The 19,969-nt window shown below is 36.5% G+C and overlaps 1 protein-coding gene across 10 annotated transcripts in view; it reads left to right on the top strand.

Annotated features, from left to right (window-relative positions):
• SYCP1 (synaptonemal complex protein 1) overlaps positions 1–19,969 on the top strand; it is a 151,611-nt gene that overhangs the window by 82,750 nt on the left and 48,892 nt on the right. For 9 of the 10 annotated variants that reach the window (XM_045166061.1, XM_044944511.2, XM_025288044.2 and 6 more), the window contains 8 exons: positions 1,660–1,741; positions 4,229–4,291; positions 8,347–8,409; positions 8,581–8,643; positions 16,401–16,517; positions 16,939–17,049; positions 18,166–18,258; positions 18,747–18,821. In XM_045166061.1, coding sequence (XP_045021996.1) covers positions 1,660–1,741; positions 4,229–4,291; positions 8,347–8,409; positions 8,581–8,643; positions 16,401–16,517; positions 16,939–17,049; positions 18,166–18,258; positions 18,747–18,821 — 667 coding nt within the window. The remainder of the gene's footprint in view (positions 1–1,659; positions 1,742–4,228; positions 4,292–8,346; positions 8,410–8,580; positions 8,644–16,400; positions 16,518–16,938; positions 17,050–18,165; positions 18,259–18,746; positions 18,822–19,969) is intronic. The other variant, XM_044944515.1, reaches the window with a different exon arrangement.

Here is a 19,969-nt window from a genome sequence, read left to right as displayed (position 1 = left end):
CCACGTAGCCACTAGAACACTTGCATTTCCATGTAGCCACTAGAACACTTGCATTTGGGGAGGTTATTCTCCTAAAAATAGCTGCTTCCTCCATTCATACATCTGCATGGAGGGGGCATAGTGACAGCACTTACAATGGACCCTGAAACATCAGCTAAAGGGTCCAAAGCTTCAGCAATCCATTGATCAATAAACAGACACACAGATACAGATCTATAGATGCCTGATAGACAGCTGATAGGAGATCTTATTTTCTAAGACCTTCAAAATTACCTTGCTAAAGATTGTAATACTGCACATACTTCCCCGGTAGGTAGCTCTGGGATAGAGTTTTTATATTTCCAGTTTCCTTTTAATCCATTAGTAATTTAGATGATTTCCAAATATTTGGGGGCTCTTGCTTGTACTTATATTCTGATGTATTAAGTTTTGATTCAGGTTTTATTAAAGAATGTTGTCATTAAAACTTAACTGTTTTAAATTATTTGATATTTCCTTAGACCTAGTATGTCTCCCTCATAGGACTGTTTGGGCATTATGTGAGGAAATATGAATAAAGCACTGAGCACAGTACCTGATACTTAACTGTTACTATTTTCCATATTTGGAAAGTCATCTTTTATTATGTTTCTAAGGATTACTTTTGTCTTATATGCTTACTTTTCTTCTTCAGAAGATTACAGGTTAAATCTGTGATTAAGCCACTAAACATTTTGGGGATGAAAAGTGAAAACATATTTAGAGAAAGGCTACTTTTTATCTAAGAGAATTGAAATTATTTGGATAATATCTTTTTGTACATCTACCTACTCTATGGATTTACAGAACTCTAAATAATATATTTAGGAAAAGTAAGAATGTGCCAATTAAAGATTTAAAACTCAAAGAGTAAGCATCCTAGACTCAGTTTTTATGAGGCCAGTTATTTCACATGATTGATTACTATTCCATGCATTCACATTTGACCTAGTAACATATCAGCTATAATAATAAGAGAGTCTACAATTAGAAATAGCTTTAAATATCCTTCTGAGACAAAGTACTGTTGTTTCCATGCACAGCAGATAGCTTTTTAAAAAAAGTTTGAAAGGATTATATATGCATATGGTGTAAAAATCAAAGAAACAAAGGGATATGAGGAAAGAAAACTATCTTTCTTGCCTTTTGTCTTCCTGCTATCCAGTTTTCCTCTCCAGAGGTATCATGGTTTCCTGTGTATGTTTCTGTGAAATACTCTATACATACGTAAGCATACAAGTATATGCAAATATCACAGTCATACAGTTCTTCATTAAAATCACCTGTATATATGTCCCTTATTTATTTGTACAGCATTATGACTGGGTCTTAGAATGATGACTAAGAAAACAGGAAAGTGAAATCTTGACTTAAATAAGAAATAAGTTTTTCTATCTTGAAGTTTCTTTTTATGTAAAAATAACTATAAAGATCTAAATAATTTCAAAGTAAATGTATAAATTAATTTAAATTTAGGAGTAGAAGTGTATATACTCATGCATGAAAAATGATCAATCAAAGTGAAGATATAAACCAATAAAAAATTTTAAACTGATCAGTAGTCAATTTTAGAAGTTCCAGAAAGGGAATAAAATGAAAATATAGATTTTATTGCAATGTCACTCTTCTATTTCCTTTAAGGAATGAGCTGGAATCTGTGAGAGAAGAACTAAAACAGAAAGGAGATGAAGTTAAAAGTAAATTGGACAAGAGTGAAGAAAATGTATGTTGTATTTAATAGTAGGTTCTATCACAAAATTTCAAATCATAAAAGCAGTAGCTGGTGTCCAAAAACAAGTGTACTATTGTACAGATAACTGGAGGGCCAAGGACTGTTGTAGGCTGTTGACCTTAAAAATGTGGGCCATGTTGAGTTGTTTTACTTATGTGGTTTTTATCTAGAAGAAATAATGGCATAATTCTAAATTTCTTTAACACTTAGCATTTATAAATGTCGATTTATATTTTAGGCTAAATAGGCTCATGCTTTAGTAATATAAAATATACTAATAAAGTGATTAATAAGTTTGTGTTGTACATTGGTGGAAATGATTTCAAAGAGTTGAGATAGGAAGGCTTTTAGGGAAGATTATCACAAAAGTAGAATAGTACAAAGTATGTGAAGTGATTATGTTGTATAACATACAGTGGGAGAAAATTGTGCCAAAATAGATTGCAATGATCAAATTAGATTGTGAAGACCCTGACTTTGTTTTTTCCTTCATTCCACAAATATTATTAACTACCTACAATGTGCCAGGCAGTGTTTTGGGTGCTGAAGTTTTGTTTTAGTTTGTTTTGTTGGGCAGTAGTGATCCATTTAAGGTTTTTTATTAGACAAGTAACATTTTTAATTTTTAAGAACAGAGTAGGGAGAGGTGAAAGGCATTGGAATCAGTTAGAAGGCTATAAGAATAGTCTTCAAAGCTTTGAAAAAAATGTTAGTGAGGACTCTTGCCTAGTTTAGCTCACTTATACTTGAGCCATTCATTGCAGTTAGGGGATAGAGTAATCTCTCCAAGCCTGAGTTGCATTCCCACCCTTGGAGACAGATTAGTCCCCATCCAACTTTATGAACTGATTAGGGTTACTGTGGAATTTACACTAAAAAAGAAGACTAAAATATATATAATTCTCTCTATATATAGAATAAGATATATATATATATATATATATATATAATTCTATATAATTGCTATTGGAGACCATGGAAAGGACAACTGTCTGAACTTGAGTCAGGACAAGCTTCTTGGAAGAAGCAAAATTCATATTAAAACCTCCGATTAATTCAATTAGTGGAAGGCAGTGGTGTAGGCATAAGTAGATCAGGGAGAAGAGTATTTCAAGTTACACATACACACACACACGCACACACAATGTATGAAGTATGAGAGAGCCTTGGAAATATGAGAGGGCCCCTATATTTAAACAACTATACAAGTTTATCTAGGCCAAAAGGTGGAGTTTAAGATAGTGGTGTTGGTGGAGAGAGTATAGAAAGATGAGAGATGGGAAGATAAATGGAAGAATGAGGATGGGGAAAAATGAGGGTAGATCATTTAAGGCCTCACAGATATATTTAGGAGTTTGAGGTTATTGAAGTTTTGACCTGAGAAGTGTCATAATTATATTTACATGTTGGAGGGCTTAAGACTGTTGGAATAGTCTAAGGGTAAGATGAACTATATTTTTAAGGACTTGCAATGACCAGGAACATTCTAGATTCTTTATGTTATTTAAGCTGGAAGTCATTTTTGTCCTCATTTCATGAATTAGGAAACTGGGCCTCCAAAAGGTAAAAGTGCAAAAAAGCTACATGTCTAAGAAGTGGAAGAGTTGCCTCTCTAACATTCTTTAGACAGTACCACTTCCCCCCGCCCCCCAAAAGCTGTTTTTTTCTTTCAGTTTCATATTTATTAGTTAAATTCAGCCCCCCCCAAATTAGTGTCCTAAAGACTTGGTATGTAATTCACTACTTTAAAATTTGTGTCAGAGGCTGCTTCAAAACACTTATCTTGTTGGTGTAGAAAAAAACATGAATTTGATGGTTAATGTAAAACAAAAATCTTCCACTAAGAATTTAAAATTTATTTTACCAATGTAGAAGATATTAATGATGAGTTAATAAAAAAGTGAAATGCAAGACAAATTGATAGCATCTTTAAGCTTTCCGTGGTTGGATTTCAGTTTGCTTATTGAAACAGTTTCCTGGAAATAATTCAGGTTGCAAATATTTCTTGGTGAAATTTGTTATACTCTTCTTTTATCCCAATCCATACTTTATCTGAGCCTTTTTTCCCTCATTTCTAAAATGGGTATAATAATACCTATTTTTCTACATCATTGGATTGTTACAAAGTTCAGTTTAATAAATTTGTGAAAAACGTGTTTAAAAGACAGGAAACATCTATATATAATTTTAAAAATTCAGTATAACCTGGGAAAGCTAATAAAAGATTGTAAAGTGATAACGAGGCTAAGATAATAATGAACATTAACATATATGCATGAAAACATTTTTTTTTAATTTTTTAAATATAAGAATTTTATATGTATTTTTAAAAATGTAGCTGAAATAAACTCGCGGAGCTGATAACTATTTTTTTTAGAAATATAAGACTAAGCTTTATAATTCCTTGTCTAAAAGATACTCATAGAAGAAAATAGAATTTCTGTTAACATTTTTAATCTGATGTTAATGTTTTTTTAGGCTCGAAGCATTGAATGTGAAGTTATAAAAAAAGATAAACAAATGAAGATACTAGAAAACAAGGTATTATCAGATGTGAAAGATACTTGGGACTAGAGACTCTGTAACAATATATGTATGGCTAGACTCTTTAGGGCTAACCTTTACATTGTCCTGTACAAAGAGATCTCAGTTCTATTTTGAAGGCTTTCAAGAATAGTATAGGATTTTTACTGCAGGTTTGTTCGAAGAGGCTTTGGAATTAGGAGTTTCTGCATAATGCTTCAAAGAGCAAAGCTTTGTTAAATTGCTCGTCCACTATCTCTTTCCTTTCTCCAAATTTCATACCTTCAGCAGCTGCATTTGCTGTGGATATCTTACAGTGACAAGATGCTTTTAACAAATTGTGCTTAGATATCTCTCCCATTTTTTATAGTCAAAGGAGCTGCAGAAAAATTTCCCCTTTCTTTTTGTGAGATGTTTTTACTCTGGCTAGTGATACCAATTCACTTTCACCACACACTTGTCCTAAACTTGACTTTCTGTGTAGTGAGTTAGCGAATAGTCCTTTGGAGAACGTAGTTCACTTTCTAAAGTTCTGAGCTCTAATAATTAACACTATTTTTTTTTCTAGCTAGAATTCTAGTGAATAAGATTCTTTGATTTTATGTACCTGAATTATTTTACTTAAAAATGAACTGTAATAATTTAAAATTTTAATAATTTCTGGGCATTCCATCAAATATATTAACTAGTCCTAAGTTTAGATATTTTTTAAATTTAAAAAGATTGAATACTTAAGTTACTTTAATTTTCATTAGTTTATTCAGAAGAGAGAGTGAGATGGGGCAGTAAAAATAGCAAAATTGATCTGATGTTATTATATATACATATTTTTTGAACTATTGTAACTACAGTTATAAAGGGGGTTTTTATAATGTATCAGATCAGATCAGTCGCTCAGTCGTGTCTGACTCTTTGCGACCCCATGAATCGCAGCACACCAGGCCTCCCTGTCCATCACCAACTCCTGAAGTTCACTGAGACTCAACGTTCATCGAATCAGTGATGCCATCCAGCCATCTCATCTTCTGTCGTCCCCTGTATAGTAATGTCAGTTATGGAGAAAGCAAAGGCACCCCACTCCAGTACTCTTGCCTGGAAAATCCCATGGACTGAGGGGCCTGGTGGGCTGCAGTCCATGGGTTCGCTAAGAGTTGGACACAACTGAGCGACTTCACTTTCACTTTTCACTTACATGCGTTGGAGAAGGAAATGGCAACCCACTCCAGTGTTCTTGCCTGGAGAATCCCAGGGATGGTGGAGCCTGGTGGGCTGCCATCTATGGGGTCACACAGAGTTGGACACGACTGAAGCAACTTAGCAGCAGTAGCAACAGCAATGTCAGTTATAATTTTCTAGGGAAAGCTAAGTAGGAGAAAGATATGATCATCAATATTAACTCTTCGAGGAAATTTTGATGGTCTGAAGAATGGAGAAATATGTAAAATGTGCTTTCTCAGGCAGTATTATAATCTGGTTATACTTAAAACTGATAGTTTAAAAATTTGTTCAGCATTCATTTGGTAAGGCCAAGAAGTGACTGATTTTCTGGTCTCTATTGAGTTTTAAATTTTAATTACATGTTTATTCAGTTCAGTTCAGTCGCTCAGTCGTGTCCAACTCTTTGCGACCCCATAAATCACAGCACGCCAGGCCTCCCTGTCTATCACCAACTCCCGGAGTTTACCCAAACTCATGTCCATTGAGTCGGTGATGCCATCCAGCCATCTCATCCTCTTGTTGTCCCCTTCTCCTCCTGCCCCCAATCCCTCCCAGCGTCAGGGTATTTTCCAATGAGTCAACTCTTCAGATGAGGTGGCCAAAGTACTAGAGTTTCAGCTTCAGCATCAGTCCTTTCAATGAACACCCAGGACTGATCTCCTTTAGGATGGACTGGTTGGATCTTCTTACAGTCCAAGGGACTTGCAAGAGTCTTCTCCAACACCACAGTTCAAAAGCATCAATTCTTCAGTGCTCAGCTTTCTTCACAGTCCAACTCTCACATCCATACATGACCACTGGAAAAACCATAGGTTTGACTAGACAGACCTTTGTTGGCAAAGTAATGTCTCTGCTTTTTAATATGCTATCTAGGTTGATCATAACTTTCCTTCCAAGGAGTAAGCGTCTTTTAATTTCATGGCTGAAGTCACTATCTGCAGTGATTTGGGAGCACAAAAAAATACAGTCTGACACTGTTTCCACTGTTTCCCCATCTATTTCCCATGAATTGATGGGACTGGATGCCATGATCTTCGGTTTCTGAATGTTGAGCTTTAAGCCAACTTTTTCACTCTCCTCCTTCACTTTCATCAAAAGGCTTTTTAGTTCCTCTTCACTTTCTGCCATAAGGGTGGTGTCATCTGCATATCTAAGGTTATTGATATTTCTCCCGCCAATCTTGATTCCAGCTTGTGTTTCTTCCAGCCCAGTGTTTCTCATGATGTACTCTGCATATAAGTTAAATAAGCAGGGTGACAACATACAGCCTTGATGTACTCCTTTTCCTATTTGGAACCAGTCTGTTGTTCCATGTCCAGTTCTAACTGTTGCTTCCTGAGCTGCATACTGAAGTTTTAATTAGTTCTTCTAAAAATCTGATCAATTTTCCTTTATGGTCTGTTTCTTTTTCATAGTTTCAGGTCTTTAAAAACAATATTTAAAATATTTTATTTTGATATTCTTTGTTTAATTATTTCAATATCTGAAGCCTTTTCAGTTCTGATTTTGCTCTTTGTTCTTTTTTTTTTAAATTTTGTTTTATTTTTAAACTTTACATAATTGTATTAGTTTTGCCAAATATCAAAATGAATCCGCCACAGGTATACATGTGTTCCCCATCCTGAACCCTCCTCCCTCCTCCCTCCCCATACCATCCCTCTGGGTCGTCCCAGTGCACCAGCCCCAAGCATCCAGTATCGTGCATCGAACCTGGACTGGCAACTCATTTCATACATGATATTTTACATGTTTCAATGGCATTCTCCCAAATCTTCCCACCCTCTCCCTCTCCCAGAGAGTCCATAAGACTGTTCTATACATCAGTGTCTCTTTTGCTGTCGTACACAGGGTTATTGTTACCATCTTTCTAAATTCCATATATATGCGTTAGTATACTGTATTGGTCTTTGTTCTTTCTACTGATTTTTACTCTTGGAGCCTTATTTCTTTACATTTTTTCATTTCTTGGAACTATCTGTGGTAATTTTCTGAGGCTTGTGTTGAAATTGTTATCCTCCCAAAAAGATTATCTTGAGGGCACTACTAACAGGAGCCCATTTTAAAGTAAATTCTCCATTTGAAGTTTTTTAAGATTATTGAGATAACATGAATTCAGTTGTAACTAACCCCTGCCCCCCCCAAATATAAGGCCACTTCATGGCTACTGCAGATTTTCATGACAGTTTTTATACCATTCACTCAGTGCCAGGGTCAAGACAAGTTTCCTTACTGTATTCTTCTATGTGGCAGATTTATTTCTTATTTATACTTTCACTGATTAGGTAGTCTTTTGAGTTTGGGACTTTATGCAGGCTTGTCTTACTGGATTCTGTACCTTTAGTGAGCTCTCAGTTTTATCTCTTATCTCCTTTACCCTAGGTAGGTTTGACATTAATAGAATTATTTAATGACACGACTATTTAGTTTTGACTCTGCTAGGTCTTTGTTGCTGCACGTGGGCTTTCTTTAGTTGCAGTGAATGGGGGCTACTCTTTGTTGCAGTGCATGGGCTTCTTGTTGCAGTGGGTTTTCTTGTAGAGCATACGTTCTAGGCTCATGGGCTTCAGTACTTGCAGCATGTTAGCTCAGTAGTTGTGCATGGGCTCTAGAGTGTGGGGTCAGTAGTTATGGCGCATGGGCTTGGTTGTTCCACAGCATGTGGCATCTTCCCAGACCAAAGATTGAACCCATGTTCCCTGTATTGGCAGGTGGATTCTTAACCAAGACACCATCAGGGAAGTCCTAATGACATAGTTTTTGAAGTAATCTCTATGTTAATATTTTTGTTAGTTTGAAAGTATTTATTTTGACTGGAATATTGAATAAAATAATTTTAATTTCTCTTCATTTTTTAGTGTAACAATTTGAGGAAACAGGTTGAAAATAAAAGCAAGTTTATTGAAGAACTCCAGCAGGAGGTATGTACTGATTCTCAAAATCAAATTACTTTTTAAAAAAAACCCTTTATATTCACTGCAGTTTTAGAGAATAATGCTTTCCTTTACTTTAGTAATTTAGTCTGTCAGTGAAAGTATAAGTTTGAATCACTTTGATATTAAAAATAATTCTTTATTTTTTACTTCTAACAGAATAAGGCCTTTAAAAAAAAGAGTACAGCAGAAAGCAAGCAGCTGAATGTTTATGAGATAAAGGTATTTGGAATCTTTATTTAAGAAAAAATAATACTAGTACATAGATGAGAATTTAGAAATTTAAGCCCTTTGTGTGTGTGCTAAGTCACTTCATTCATGTCTGACTCTTTGCAATCCTATGAAATGTAGCCTGCCATGCTACTCTGTCCATGGGATTCTCCAGGAAAGAATACTGGAGTGGGCTGCCATGCCCTTCTCCGGGGGATCTTCCGGACCCAGGGATCAAACCCACATCTCTTACGTCTTCTGTATTGGCAGGCAGGTTCTTTACCACTAATGCTACCTGGGAAGCCCAGGCCAGTGAAGGATAGTGAAGGACAGGAAGGCCTGGTGTGTTGATGAGGTTGCAAAAAGTCAGACATGACTTAGTGACTGAACCATAGCAACAAAGCCCTTTATATTGTAGCAGTTATTTTAGTTTTAATAGAACACACATCTTTGGTTTAGCTGTGTTAAAATCATTTAAGCCAGGGGTCCCCAACCTCCGGGCCATGGACTGATACTGGTTCATAGCCTATTAGGAACCAGGCCACAAACAGATGAGTGACAGGCAAGTGACCAAAGCTTCACCCACTCCCCATCAATCTTATTGCCTCTTGAGCTCTGCCTCCTGTCAAATCAGTGGAGGCATTAGATTCTCATAAGAGTGCAAACCCTACTGTGAACTGTGTGTGCTGAGGGATCTAGGTTGCCTGCTCCTTATGAGAATCTAGTGCCTGATGATCTCAGGTGGAGCTGAGGTATGTTAGCACTGGGGATCAGCTGCAAGTACAGAGTATTATTAGCAGAGAGGTTTGACTGCATAGCTAAGTCACTTCAGTCGTGTCTGACTTTGTGCGACCCCATAGACGGCAGCCTACCGGGCTCCTCTGTCCCTGGGATTCTTCAGGCAAGAACACTGGAGTGGGTTGCCATTTCCTTCTCCAATGCATGAAAGTGAAAAGTGAAAGTGAAGTTGCTCAGTCGTGTCCGACTCTTCGCGACCCCATGGACTGCAGCCTACCAGGGATTTGCTCCTCCTCCGTCCATGGGATTTGCCAGGCAAGAGTACTAGAGTGGGGTGCCAGTGCTTTCTCCGTGACTGCATCAGTTCAGTTCAGTTCAGTCGCTCAGTCGTGTCTGACTCTTCGCAACCCCATGAATTGCAGCACGCCAGGCCTCCCTGTCCATCACCATCTCCCGGAGTTCACTCAAACTCACGTCCATCGAGTTGGTGATGCCATCCAACCATCTCATCCTCTGTCGTCCCCTTCTCCTCCTGCCCCCAATCCCTCCCAGCATCAGGATCTTTTCTAATAAGTCAGCTCTTCGCATGAGGTGGCCGAAGTACTGGAGTTTCAGCTTTAGCATCATTCCCTCCAAAGAAATCCCAGGGCTGATCTCCTTCAGAATGGACTGGTTGGATCTCCTTGCAGTCCAAGGGACTCTCAAGAGTCTTCTCCAACACCACAGTTCAAAAGCATCAATTCTTCGTCGCTCAGCCTTCTTCACAGTCCAACTCTCACATCCATACATGACCACAGGAAAAACCATAGCCTTGACTGGATGGACCTTTGTTGGCAAAGTGATGTCTCTGCTTTTGAATATGCTATCTAGGTTGGACATAACTTTCCTTCCAAGGAGTAAGCGTCTTTTAATTTCATGGCTGAAGTCACCATCTGCAGTGATTTTGGAGCCCAAAAAAGTAAAGTCTGATAGAGACCATAATAAATCAGTTATTTGCAGATTCATAGCAAAATCCTATCAGTGAGTGGCAAGTGACAATTAAGCTGCATCTGGTGGCAGGCTTTATAGTGGCAAGTAAGTTAATGTACTTCAATTGTATAGCCTCATCTGATGGCAGGCTTTAAGTCAGAATCCAATATTTATTTTAGTCTGTGTATAGCTTGCCCATTATTTTCTTTACCACTTCTGTCTGTGCTATACTACTGCATAGATAAGGGAGTGGGGTTTTTTCTACATATAATAGAACTTTTTTTCCATAATAAAGACACTCCCTTTATGTAGTAATATTCTCTTGCCTTAGAGAGTAATTCTTCTGTTTTATTGTTATACCAATTTTCTTCTTAGTGTTTAGTGTTTGAATGGTGTTCATTTATTTATTTAAAAATTTTATTGGTGTATAGTTGATGTACAATGTTGTATTTTTAGCAACCTATTCACTATTGTGCTTTCTCTGCTTTTGTTTTGGATGTGTCTTTTATAAACAGCATATAGCTGGAGTTCATAAATTTTGTGCTTTTACTGGTACATTTTAGCTTCAGAATACATAAATCTCCTTTATCTCTCATGTCTAACTTATATGGTGCATGCATGCATGCTAAGTTGCTTCAGTCATGTCTGACTGTTTGTGACCCTTTGGATTGTAGCCCTCCAGGCTCCTCTGTGGGATTTTTCCAAGCAAGAATACTAGAGTGAGTTGCCATGCCTTTTTCCAGGGGATGTTCCCAACTCAGGGATCAAACCAATGTCTCTTACATCTCATGCATTGGCAGGCAGGTTCTTTACCACTAGTGCCAGCTGGGAAGTCCAACTTGTATGGTATCATGTCCTTATTATTGCCACTTAATTTAATGAATTTATTTTTATAATGGTTTTTGTATTGCCCAGGAAAAAGGAAAGAATAGAGTGAATTGGGGAGAGGCAGTAAATACTGAGAATAGTTAGATTTGATGAATTCACAGATATAGGAAGATTGATATATACCAAGAAGGAAAAATTAGGATAAATCCAGAATGAGACTTAATATATAAAACTGTAGAATATTAGACATAGATAGGTCCTAAAAGTAGCTGGAGAAAAGTAAGAGATCACCAATGAAAGAATGACAAGAAATTTACCATGGACATTCCAACAAGCAACAGTGTAAGTTAGAAAACAGTGAAAAAATATTCTCAAGTACAAAGAAAATGTCAACCTTGAATTATGTCTCCAGAATATCTCTCTTTTAAGTGTGTTGAAGAAATAAGGAGATTTTTTTAGGTCAAAAAGTGAAGGAAACATACTCTTCAAGAACACTCAGTTAACAAAAATATCATGTATAAGGCTATAAAATTCAAAGGCTTGAAATCACACAGAGTATGTCCTCTAGCCACAGTTCTATTAATCTAGAAATTATGGCATGTATTTTTTAAAGTTTAAAGTTAATACCTTTACTATGAACATTGTTATGCCAATGTATTTGAAAAAGTTAAAGTGAAATAGATTCACCAAAACAATGTCCAAAAAAAAAATAATTAGGCTGAATAGTCCTAAAAGAGATTGAATCAGCAATTTAAAATCTTCACAAAACAGAGCAGATTCAGTTGATTTTAGATGGGAGCTGCATATGTAGAAAATCTATAAAAATCTCCAGATGAGTTAATATAAGTATTGAGTGTGTTTATTAAGGATGTTGGATTTACAATCATTACATGGAAATAACTACTAGTATTAAACATGTATAACAAGCTATTAGAAAATGTGATTTTAACAGTATACCATTTATGTGAAAATTCTGCTTCTCTCCAAATACATATGAACTGAACTGATTACTTTTAAATCTATTTTGAGTTATTTTTGTAATGAGGTCTGAGGTTCATTCTTTATTCTTTTCCATGTACTAATTATTTGTCTCAGCAACATTTGTTGACTATTCTTTCTCCATTGAATTGTCTTGTCACTCTTATTGAAAATAAGTCGACCATAGTTGTATGGCAATGGCTTTATTTCTGGACTTGCTGTTCTGTTCACTTCAGTTCAGTTCAGTCACTCAGTCGTATCTGACTCTTTGAGACCCCATGGACTGCAGCATGCCAGGCCTCCCTGTTCATCACCAACTCCCGGAGTTTACCCAAACTCATGTCCATTGAGTCGGTGATGCCATCCAATCATTTCATCCTCTGTCACCTCCTCCTCCTGCCCTCAATCTTTCCCAGCATCAGGGACTTTTCAGATGAGTCAGCTCTTCGCATCAGGTAGCCAAAGTATTGGAGTTTCAGCTTCAACATCAGTCCTTCCAGTGAACACCCAGGAGTGATCTCCTTTAGGATGGACTGGTTGGATCTCCTTGCAATCCAAGGGACTCTCAAGAGTCTTCTCCAACACCACAGTTCAAAAGCATCAATTCTTCAGCGCTCAGCTTTCTTCACAGTCCAACTCTCACATCCATACATGACCACTGGAAAAACCATAGCCTTGACTAGACGGACCTTTGTTGGCAAAGTAATGTCTCTGCTTTTCAATATGCTGTCTAGGTTGGTCATAACTTTCCTTCCAAGGAGTAAGCATCTTTTAATTTCATGGCTGCAGTCACCATCTGCAGTGATTTTGGAGCCCAGAAAAACAAAGTCACCTACTGTTTCCGTTGTTTGTCCATCTATTTCCCATGAATTGATGGGACTGGATGCCATGATCTTCGTTTTCTAAATGTTGAGCTTTAAGCCAACTTTTTCACTCTCCTCTTTCACTTTTATCAAGAGGCTCTTTAGTTCTTCTTCACTTTCTGCCATAAGGGTTAGACATGGATCCATATGTTTACCTTATGTCAGTACCACACTGTTTTGATTATTGTAGCTTTGTGTAGTGAGTTTTAAAATTGGGGATTATGTGTCTTCCAATAATCTTCTTTTCCAAGATGGTTTTGGCTCTTCAGGGTCCCTGGGAATTTCTTGTAAATTTTGGGATCAATTTATTCTGACAAAAAGGCAGTTGGAATGATTGCATTGAACCTTTTTGCTCTATTTATAGTGTTCAAGAGAACACTATCAAAGGTCAAAGGACACCATCAAGAGAGTGAAAAGACAACCCACAGAACTGGAGAAATACTTGCAAATCATGTAGTTGGTAATGATCCAATACCCAGAATATATAAAGGATACTTCCAATTCAGCAACAAAAGCCAGTCACTGAATAACAAATACTGCATGATACTTAAAATAGTCAATCACATGAAAGCAGTAATACCAGGGACTGGCGGGAGGGGGGGGATGGGGAATTGTTCTTCAATTTGTGTAAATTTCAGTTATGGCTTTCCTGGTGGCCCAGATGGTAAAGAAACTGCCTGCCATGTGGGAGACCCAGGTCTGATTCCTGGGTCTGGAAGATCACCTGGAGAAGGGCATGGCAACCCACTCCAGTATTCTTGCCTGTAGAACTCTGTGGACAGAGGAGCCTGGTGGGCTGAAGTCTATGGGGTTGCAAAGAGTCAGACACAACTGAGCTATTAACACTTCACTTCAGTTATGCATGATAATGTAGTTTTAGAGGTATGCTGTATTACATAATGTCTCTAGTGAACAATTCTGTATTGTTTACGTTAAAATTTGTTAAGAGGGGAGACTCTTAATGTAAATGTTCTTATGGGAAAAAAGGGGACAGAAGGAAACTTGAAGGTGATGGGTATGTCTATCTTCTTGATTTTGATGATAATTTCATTGATGCATGCATATGTCCAAACTCATCAAACTGTATACATTAAGTGTTGTTGATCAGTAACTAAGTCATGTCTGACTCTTTGTAACCCCATGGAATGCAGCATGCCAGGCTTCCCTGTCCTTGACTTTCTCCCAGAGTTTGCTCAGACTCATGTCCATTGAGTCGATGGTGCCATCCAACCATCTCATCCTCTGTCAACCCCTTCTCTTCCTGCCCTCAATCTTTCCCAGCATCAGGGTCTTTTCCGGTAAGTTTGATCTTCTCATCAGGTGTCCAAAGTATTGGAGCTTCAACTTCAGCATAAGTCCTTCCAATGAATATTCAGGGTTGAGTTCCTTTAGGATTAACTGGTTTGATCTTGCAGTCCAAAGGAGTGTGTGTGCTGTATTGTCCAGCACCACAATTCAAAAGCATCGATTCTTCAACGCTTAGCCTTTTTTATGGTCCAACTCACATCTGTACATGACTGCTGGAAAAACTATAGCTTTGACTATATGGACCTTTGTTGGCAAAGTGATATATTTCCATTTTTTAGTATGCTATCTAGGTTTGTCATAACTTTGTTTACAAAGAGCACGTGTCTTTGAATTTCATGGCTGCAGTCACCGTGTGCAGTAATTTTGGTGCCCAAGAAAATAAAGTCTGTCACTATTTCCATTGTCTCCCCATCTACTTGCCATGAAGTGATGGGACCGGATGCCATGATCTTAGATTTTTGAATGTTGAGTTTTAAGCCAGCTTTTTCCCTCTCCTCTTTCACCCTCAGCAAGAGGCTCCTTAGTTCTTCTTCACTTTCTGCCATTAGAGTGGTATTATCTGCATATCTGAGGTTGTTATTTCTTCTGCCAGTCCTGATTGCAGCTTATGATTCATCCAGCCTAGAATTTCATATCATGTACTCTGCATGTAGGTTAAATCAACAGGGTGACAGTATACAGCCTTGTGGTACTCCTTTCCAATTTTGAACAAGTCTCTTGGTTGTTCCATGTCTGTTCTGTTCCTTCTTGACCTGCATACAGGTTTCTCAGGAGACAGTTAAGGTGGTCTGGTATTCCCATCTCCTTAAGATTTTTCTACAGTTTGTTGTAATCCACACAGTCAAAGGCTTCAGTGTAGTCAATGAGGCAGGAGGAGATGTTTTCCTGGAGTTCCCTTGCTTTTTCTATGATCCAGTGGATGTTGGCAATTGGATCTCTGGTTCCTTTGCCTTTTCTAAATCCAGCTTGTACATCTGGAAGTTCTCAGTTCATGTACTGCTGAAGCCTCACTTGAAGGATTTTGAATATTACCTTGCTAGCATGTGAAATGGAGAAGGGGCAATGGCACCCCACTCCAGTACTCTTGCCTGGAAAATCCCTTGGATGGAGGAGCCTGGTAGGCTGCAGTCCATGAGGTCACTAGGAGTCGGACACGACTGAGCGACTTCATTTTGACTTTTCACTTTCATGCATTGGAGGAGGAAATGGCAACCCACTCCAGTGTTTTTGCTTGGAGAATCCCAGGGACAGGGGAGCCTGGTAGGCTGCCGTCTATGGGGTCGCACAGAGTCGGACACAACTGAAGTGACTTAGCAGCAGCAGCAGCAGCATGTGAAATGAGTACAGTTGTATGGTAGTTTGAACATTCTTTGGTGTTGCCTTTCTTTGGAATTGGAATGAAAAATAATCTTTCCCAGTCCTATGGCCACTGCTGAGTGTTCCATATTTGCTAGCATATTGAGTGCAGCACTTCAATGGTATCATCTTTTAGGATTTTAAATAGCTAAGTTGGAACTCCATTAAATATCCAGCTGGATTTCCACATTAAATATGTGGGTTTTTTTTTTTTTTTTGCATATAAGTTATATCACAATAAACTTTCCTTTTTTTGTAATATAAGTTTATTTATTTTAATTGGAGGCTAATTACATTACAGTATTGTAGTGGTTTTTCCATACCTTGACATGAATCCACCACGGGTGATCCCCATCCTGAACCCCCCTCCTACCTCCCTCCCCGTCGCTTTTTCTTTGAATCACATGGGTGTTCTGTCCAAATGGAATAGTTACTTATTGTAATAAAACAACAGAGACTAAATAATTTAAATATTGTCAAAAAATTTAAAAAATAAAACTATGCCTGCTTTTAGGATATTACTTGTCAAGACTATGTAGTTTAGGAGAAAAGATAGATTTTGTGAAAAATAAAGCACATCTCCCCATATGAAAAGTGTAAGGAAAATGATCCAACTGTAATATCTTATAAATAAATCATCTTCTGAGAGTCACAAAACCCCAAAATGAATGCATTTTTCAAGTAATCCACAGCGTTTACTAATGTTCATTCTGTTTTCTTTATTCGAAGGTCAGTAAATTAGAGATAGAACTAGAAGGTGCCAAACAAAAATTTAAACAAATGACTGACAGCTATCAGAAAGAAATTGAGGACAAAAAGCTAATAGAAGAAAATCTTTTGGGAGAGGTAGGAAAACCTAAATATGTTTGAAAACTTGTTATACTAAAACCATATATTTGTATGTTAACATTTTAAAAGAAAAGTAATAATTCTTTTAACATTATAACTCTTTAGAAGATTTAGTAAATTATATCAGGGACAATTAATTAGCTTTTTAAAATAGAAACTAAAAGTATTGTTATGCTAAGTATTTAAGTATTGAGTAGTATATAACTGTTTTGGAAAGATTAGATGATTTTTCAGTGTTATACTGTCATCTCACTTGATAGAAGACCCTAACTAAAATAAACCAAAACAGTAGTGCATTTTCTACTTAGCTTTCCCAATTTCCTGGTGTTTGATTTCTTCATTTTAACTTAAATTTAACATTTGAGTTTAATTTGCTTTTTGGGCATTAATTTTAAAAAACTTTAAATTTATTTCATAGGTTGCAAAAGCAAAAGTAGTAGCTGATGAAGCAGTAAAATTACAGAAAGAAATTGATATACGATGTCAACATAAAATAGCTGAAATGGTTGCACTTATGGAAAAACATAAGGTGATTTTTTTCCTTTTTGTATAATGAAAATTATCAATTTTAGCAATATTTATGCATAAAATGGTAAAATGTAGTATTCTGATTTGTTAGAGAAAATTGTTTAGACAAAAGTGCCTAATTATAGCTGGAATACCCTTGATCTCTCATTTTTCCAAATCTTCACTACCTGAAGCTGAGCCTAAGCGTCACTTCCTTGAAGAAGTCTTTCCTCATCATTTTATGGATAGATATAACCACTCTTGTTCTCAGTTTCCTTAGTAGTCTCTTACAGAATTTTCCATCTTATTTTTATTAAAATGCATACCTAGTATATGTGCTTAAATAAATATAATATTTGTATCCTCTACCTGTGGCCAACATATACTAGACTAAACAATAATAAAGAGATGTAAAACTATGTTAGTTGTGTTTGTGAGTATGCTGTACTTTTTACTGTTGTTTTAAAGTAATCATTCCCTTAGGGAATTAAGTCTTATACTCTTCAGGATTTTGATAGAAAGTGGGCTATACATATCAATTAATCTTTATAAGTTGTTGCTAGGATATTATTATGAAGTAACCTATGAGAAATTAAAAATATTTTAAGTAATATTGTGAACTCATAAATGTAAGCAACTTTTGTATGTCTTAATCCAGTACAGTTTTTATCCTTATTGATACTTAAATTGTCCCAACTTTGGCCATTGGGAACCTCTTCAAACTGGTTGGCAGGTCCTTTTGACTTGACCCTAATAATCTGTGATAGCTTTCTTACTTTCTGTTAACAACAAAATATTTAAGATTCATCTTGTATTTCCTGCCCAAGATCTGGAATCAGCAGTTTTTCTAAGAGGTCCTCGTGTTTCTAATGTTTTTTTAAAATTATGAAATTCATTATTCCTAATTAAAAAATATTATTTTTTGCTCGGGTTATTTCTAAGACCGTTATCTATGTTTTATTGTTTTTATTGTTAGCATTTAAAAATGTAATTTAAAAAATTTTAAAATATGCTCAAATATATATTACTGAATTCATAAACATCATTTTTGTAAATATTAAATGCATTAGGATAACAGTGTTATTAAAACATAAGCTTTTGAACTTCTAATACATCTAAAATGTTCTATTTAATATAGCACCAATATGATAAAATTGTTGAAGAAAGAGACTCAGAATTAGGACTGTATAAGAGCAAAGAACAAGAACACTCATCAATGAAAGCATCTCTGGTGAGAACAAATAGCAGTAGAAGCCAGTTTTCATATAAACCATAATTTTTGATCTATAGAATCAAATAACCATACATCTGAAAGGGATATTATAGATCTTATAGGGAGATGGTTTTCTGATTTTTTTTGAAATTGTAGAATGATCTCTTTTTTTCAAGTGAAAAGTTATAAATTACAATTACAAATAAGTTTGAGCTCTGATTGAGGTTTGGAAAGGAGGAGTGGAATAGATTGGGAGAGGATGAGAAGAAGAGATACATATAGTGTTAAATATTTCTTTAGAGATATATATAGTGTTAAAATTTGTCTAAATGAAATCTTTGGTTATGTTCGTCTAGCAGCCTTCATATCAGTAAGCTTTTAAAATGTATATCTTTTATGAGTGAATTCATTTTTCTGTAAAACTAAAGTTTTAAAATATTAGTTTGCATTTTCATTATCTTAACTATATAGATGCACTTATAAATTTCATGTTCCTTTTTCTTTAGGAGACTGAACTATCCAATCTCAGAAATGAACTTAGGTCTGTTAAGAAACACCTTGAAACAGAAAGAGAAGAAAAAGTAGGTTTTATAGCAATATAGATAAAGTAATTTTGGATTTTAGGTGTAACCTAAGTTTTATAAAAATATAATATTAGAAAATAATAGGATAAGTTTACATATAGATTAAAAGTATAATTTTTCCCCATTAGCTTTTTTCAGAAATATTTAACATATTCTATTGCTTAAATATTAAGCATATAAATACAGGATTACTTTAAGTATGCATGCTTTTAGATATAAATATTTGAATAATATTTCATATATTAAAAGTGCTTATGTATTTGTATGTGCTTTTTAGCTACTGATCGTATTTCAGAAAAAAATAATGCCTGTATTTGTATTTGGTGGTGTTCAGTCACTCAGTGGTCATGTGTGGATGTGAAAGTTGGACTATAAAGAAAGCTGAGCGCCGAAGAATTGATGCTTTTGAACTGTGGTGTTGGAGAAGACTCTTTTGAGAGTCCCTTGGACTGCAAGGAGATCCAACTAGTCCATCCTAAAGGAGATCAGTCCCGGGTGTTCATTGGAAGGACTGATGTTGAAGCTGAAACTCCAGTACTTTTGCCACCTGATGTGAAGAGCTGACTCATTTGAAAAGACCCTGATGCTGGGAAAGATTGAGGGCAGGAGGAGAAGGGGATGACAGAGGATGAGATGATTGGATGGCATCACTGACTCAATGGACATGGGTTTGGGTGGACTCTGGGAATTGGTGATGGACAGGGAGGCTTGGCATGCTGCGATTCATGGGGTCACAAAGAGTCAGACACGACTGAGTGACTGAACTGAGACTGATACTGAGTCGCTCAGTTGTGTCCGACTCTTTGCGACCCCATGGGCTGCAGCATGTCAGGCTTTCCTGTCCTTCACCATCTCCTGGAGCTTTCTCAAAGTCATGTCCATTGAGTCAGTGATGTCTTCCAACCATCTCATCCTCTGTTGTCCCCTTTCTCTGCTGCCTTCAGTTTTTCCCAGCATCAAGATCTATTCCAATGAGTCAGTTCTTTGCATCACTTGGCCAAAGTATTGGAGCTTCAGCTTCAGCATCAGTCCTGCTAATGGATATTCAGAACTGATTTCCTTTAGGACTGACTGGTTTGATTTTCTTGCAGTCCAAGGGACTCTCAAGAGTCTTCTCCAACACCACAGCTCAAAAGCATCAATTC

This window comes from Bubalus bubalis, chromosome 6 (genome assembly GCF_019923935.1).
Source record: "Bubalus bubalis isolate 160015118507 breed Murrah chromosome 6, NDDB_SH_1, whole genome shotgun sequence".
Lineage (NCBI taxonomy): Eukaryota > Metazoa > Chordata > Mammalia > Artiodactyla > Bovidae > Bubalus > Bubalus bubalis.
Note: the sequence above shows the minus strand (reverse complement) of the source record. Positions and strands in the feature narration are given on the sequence as shown.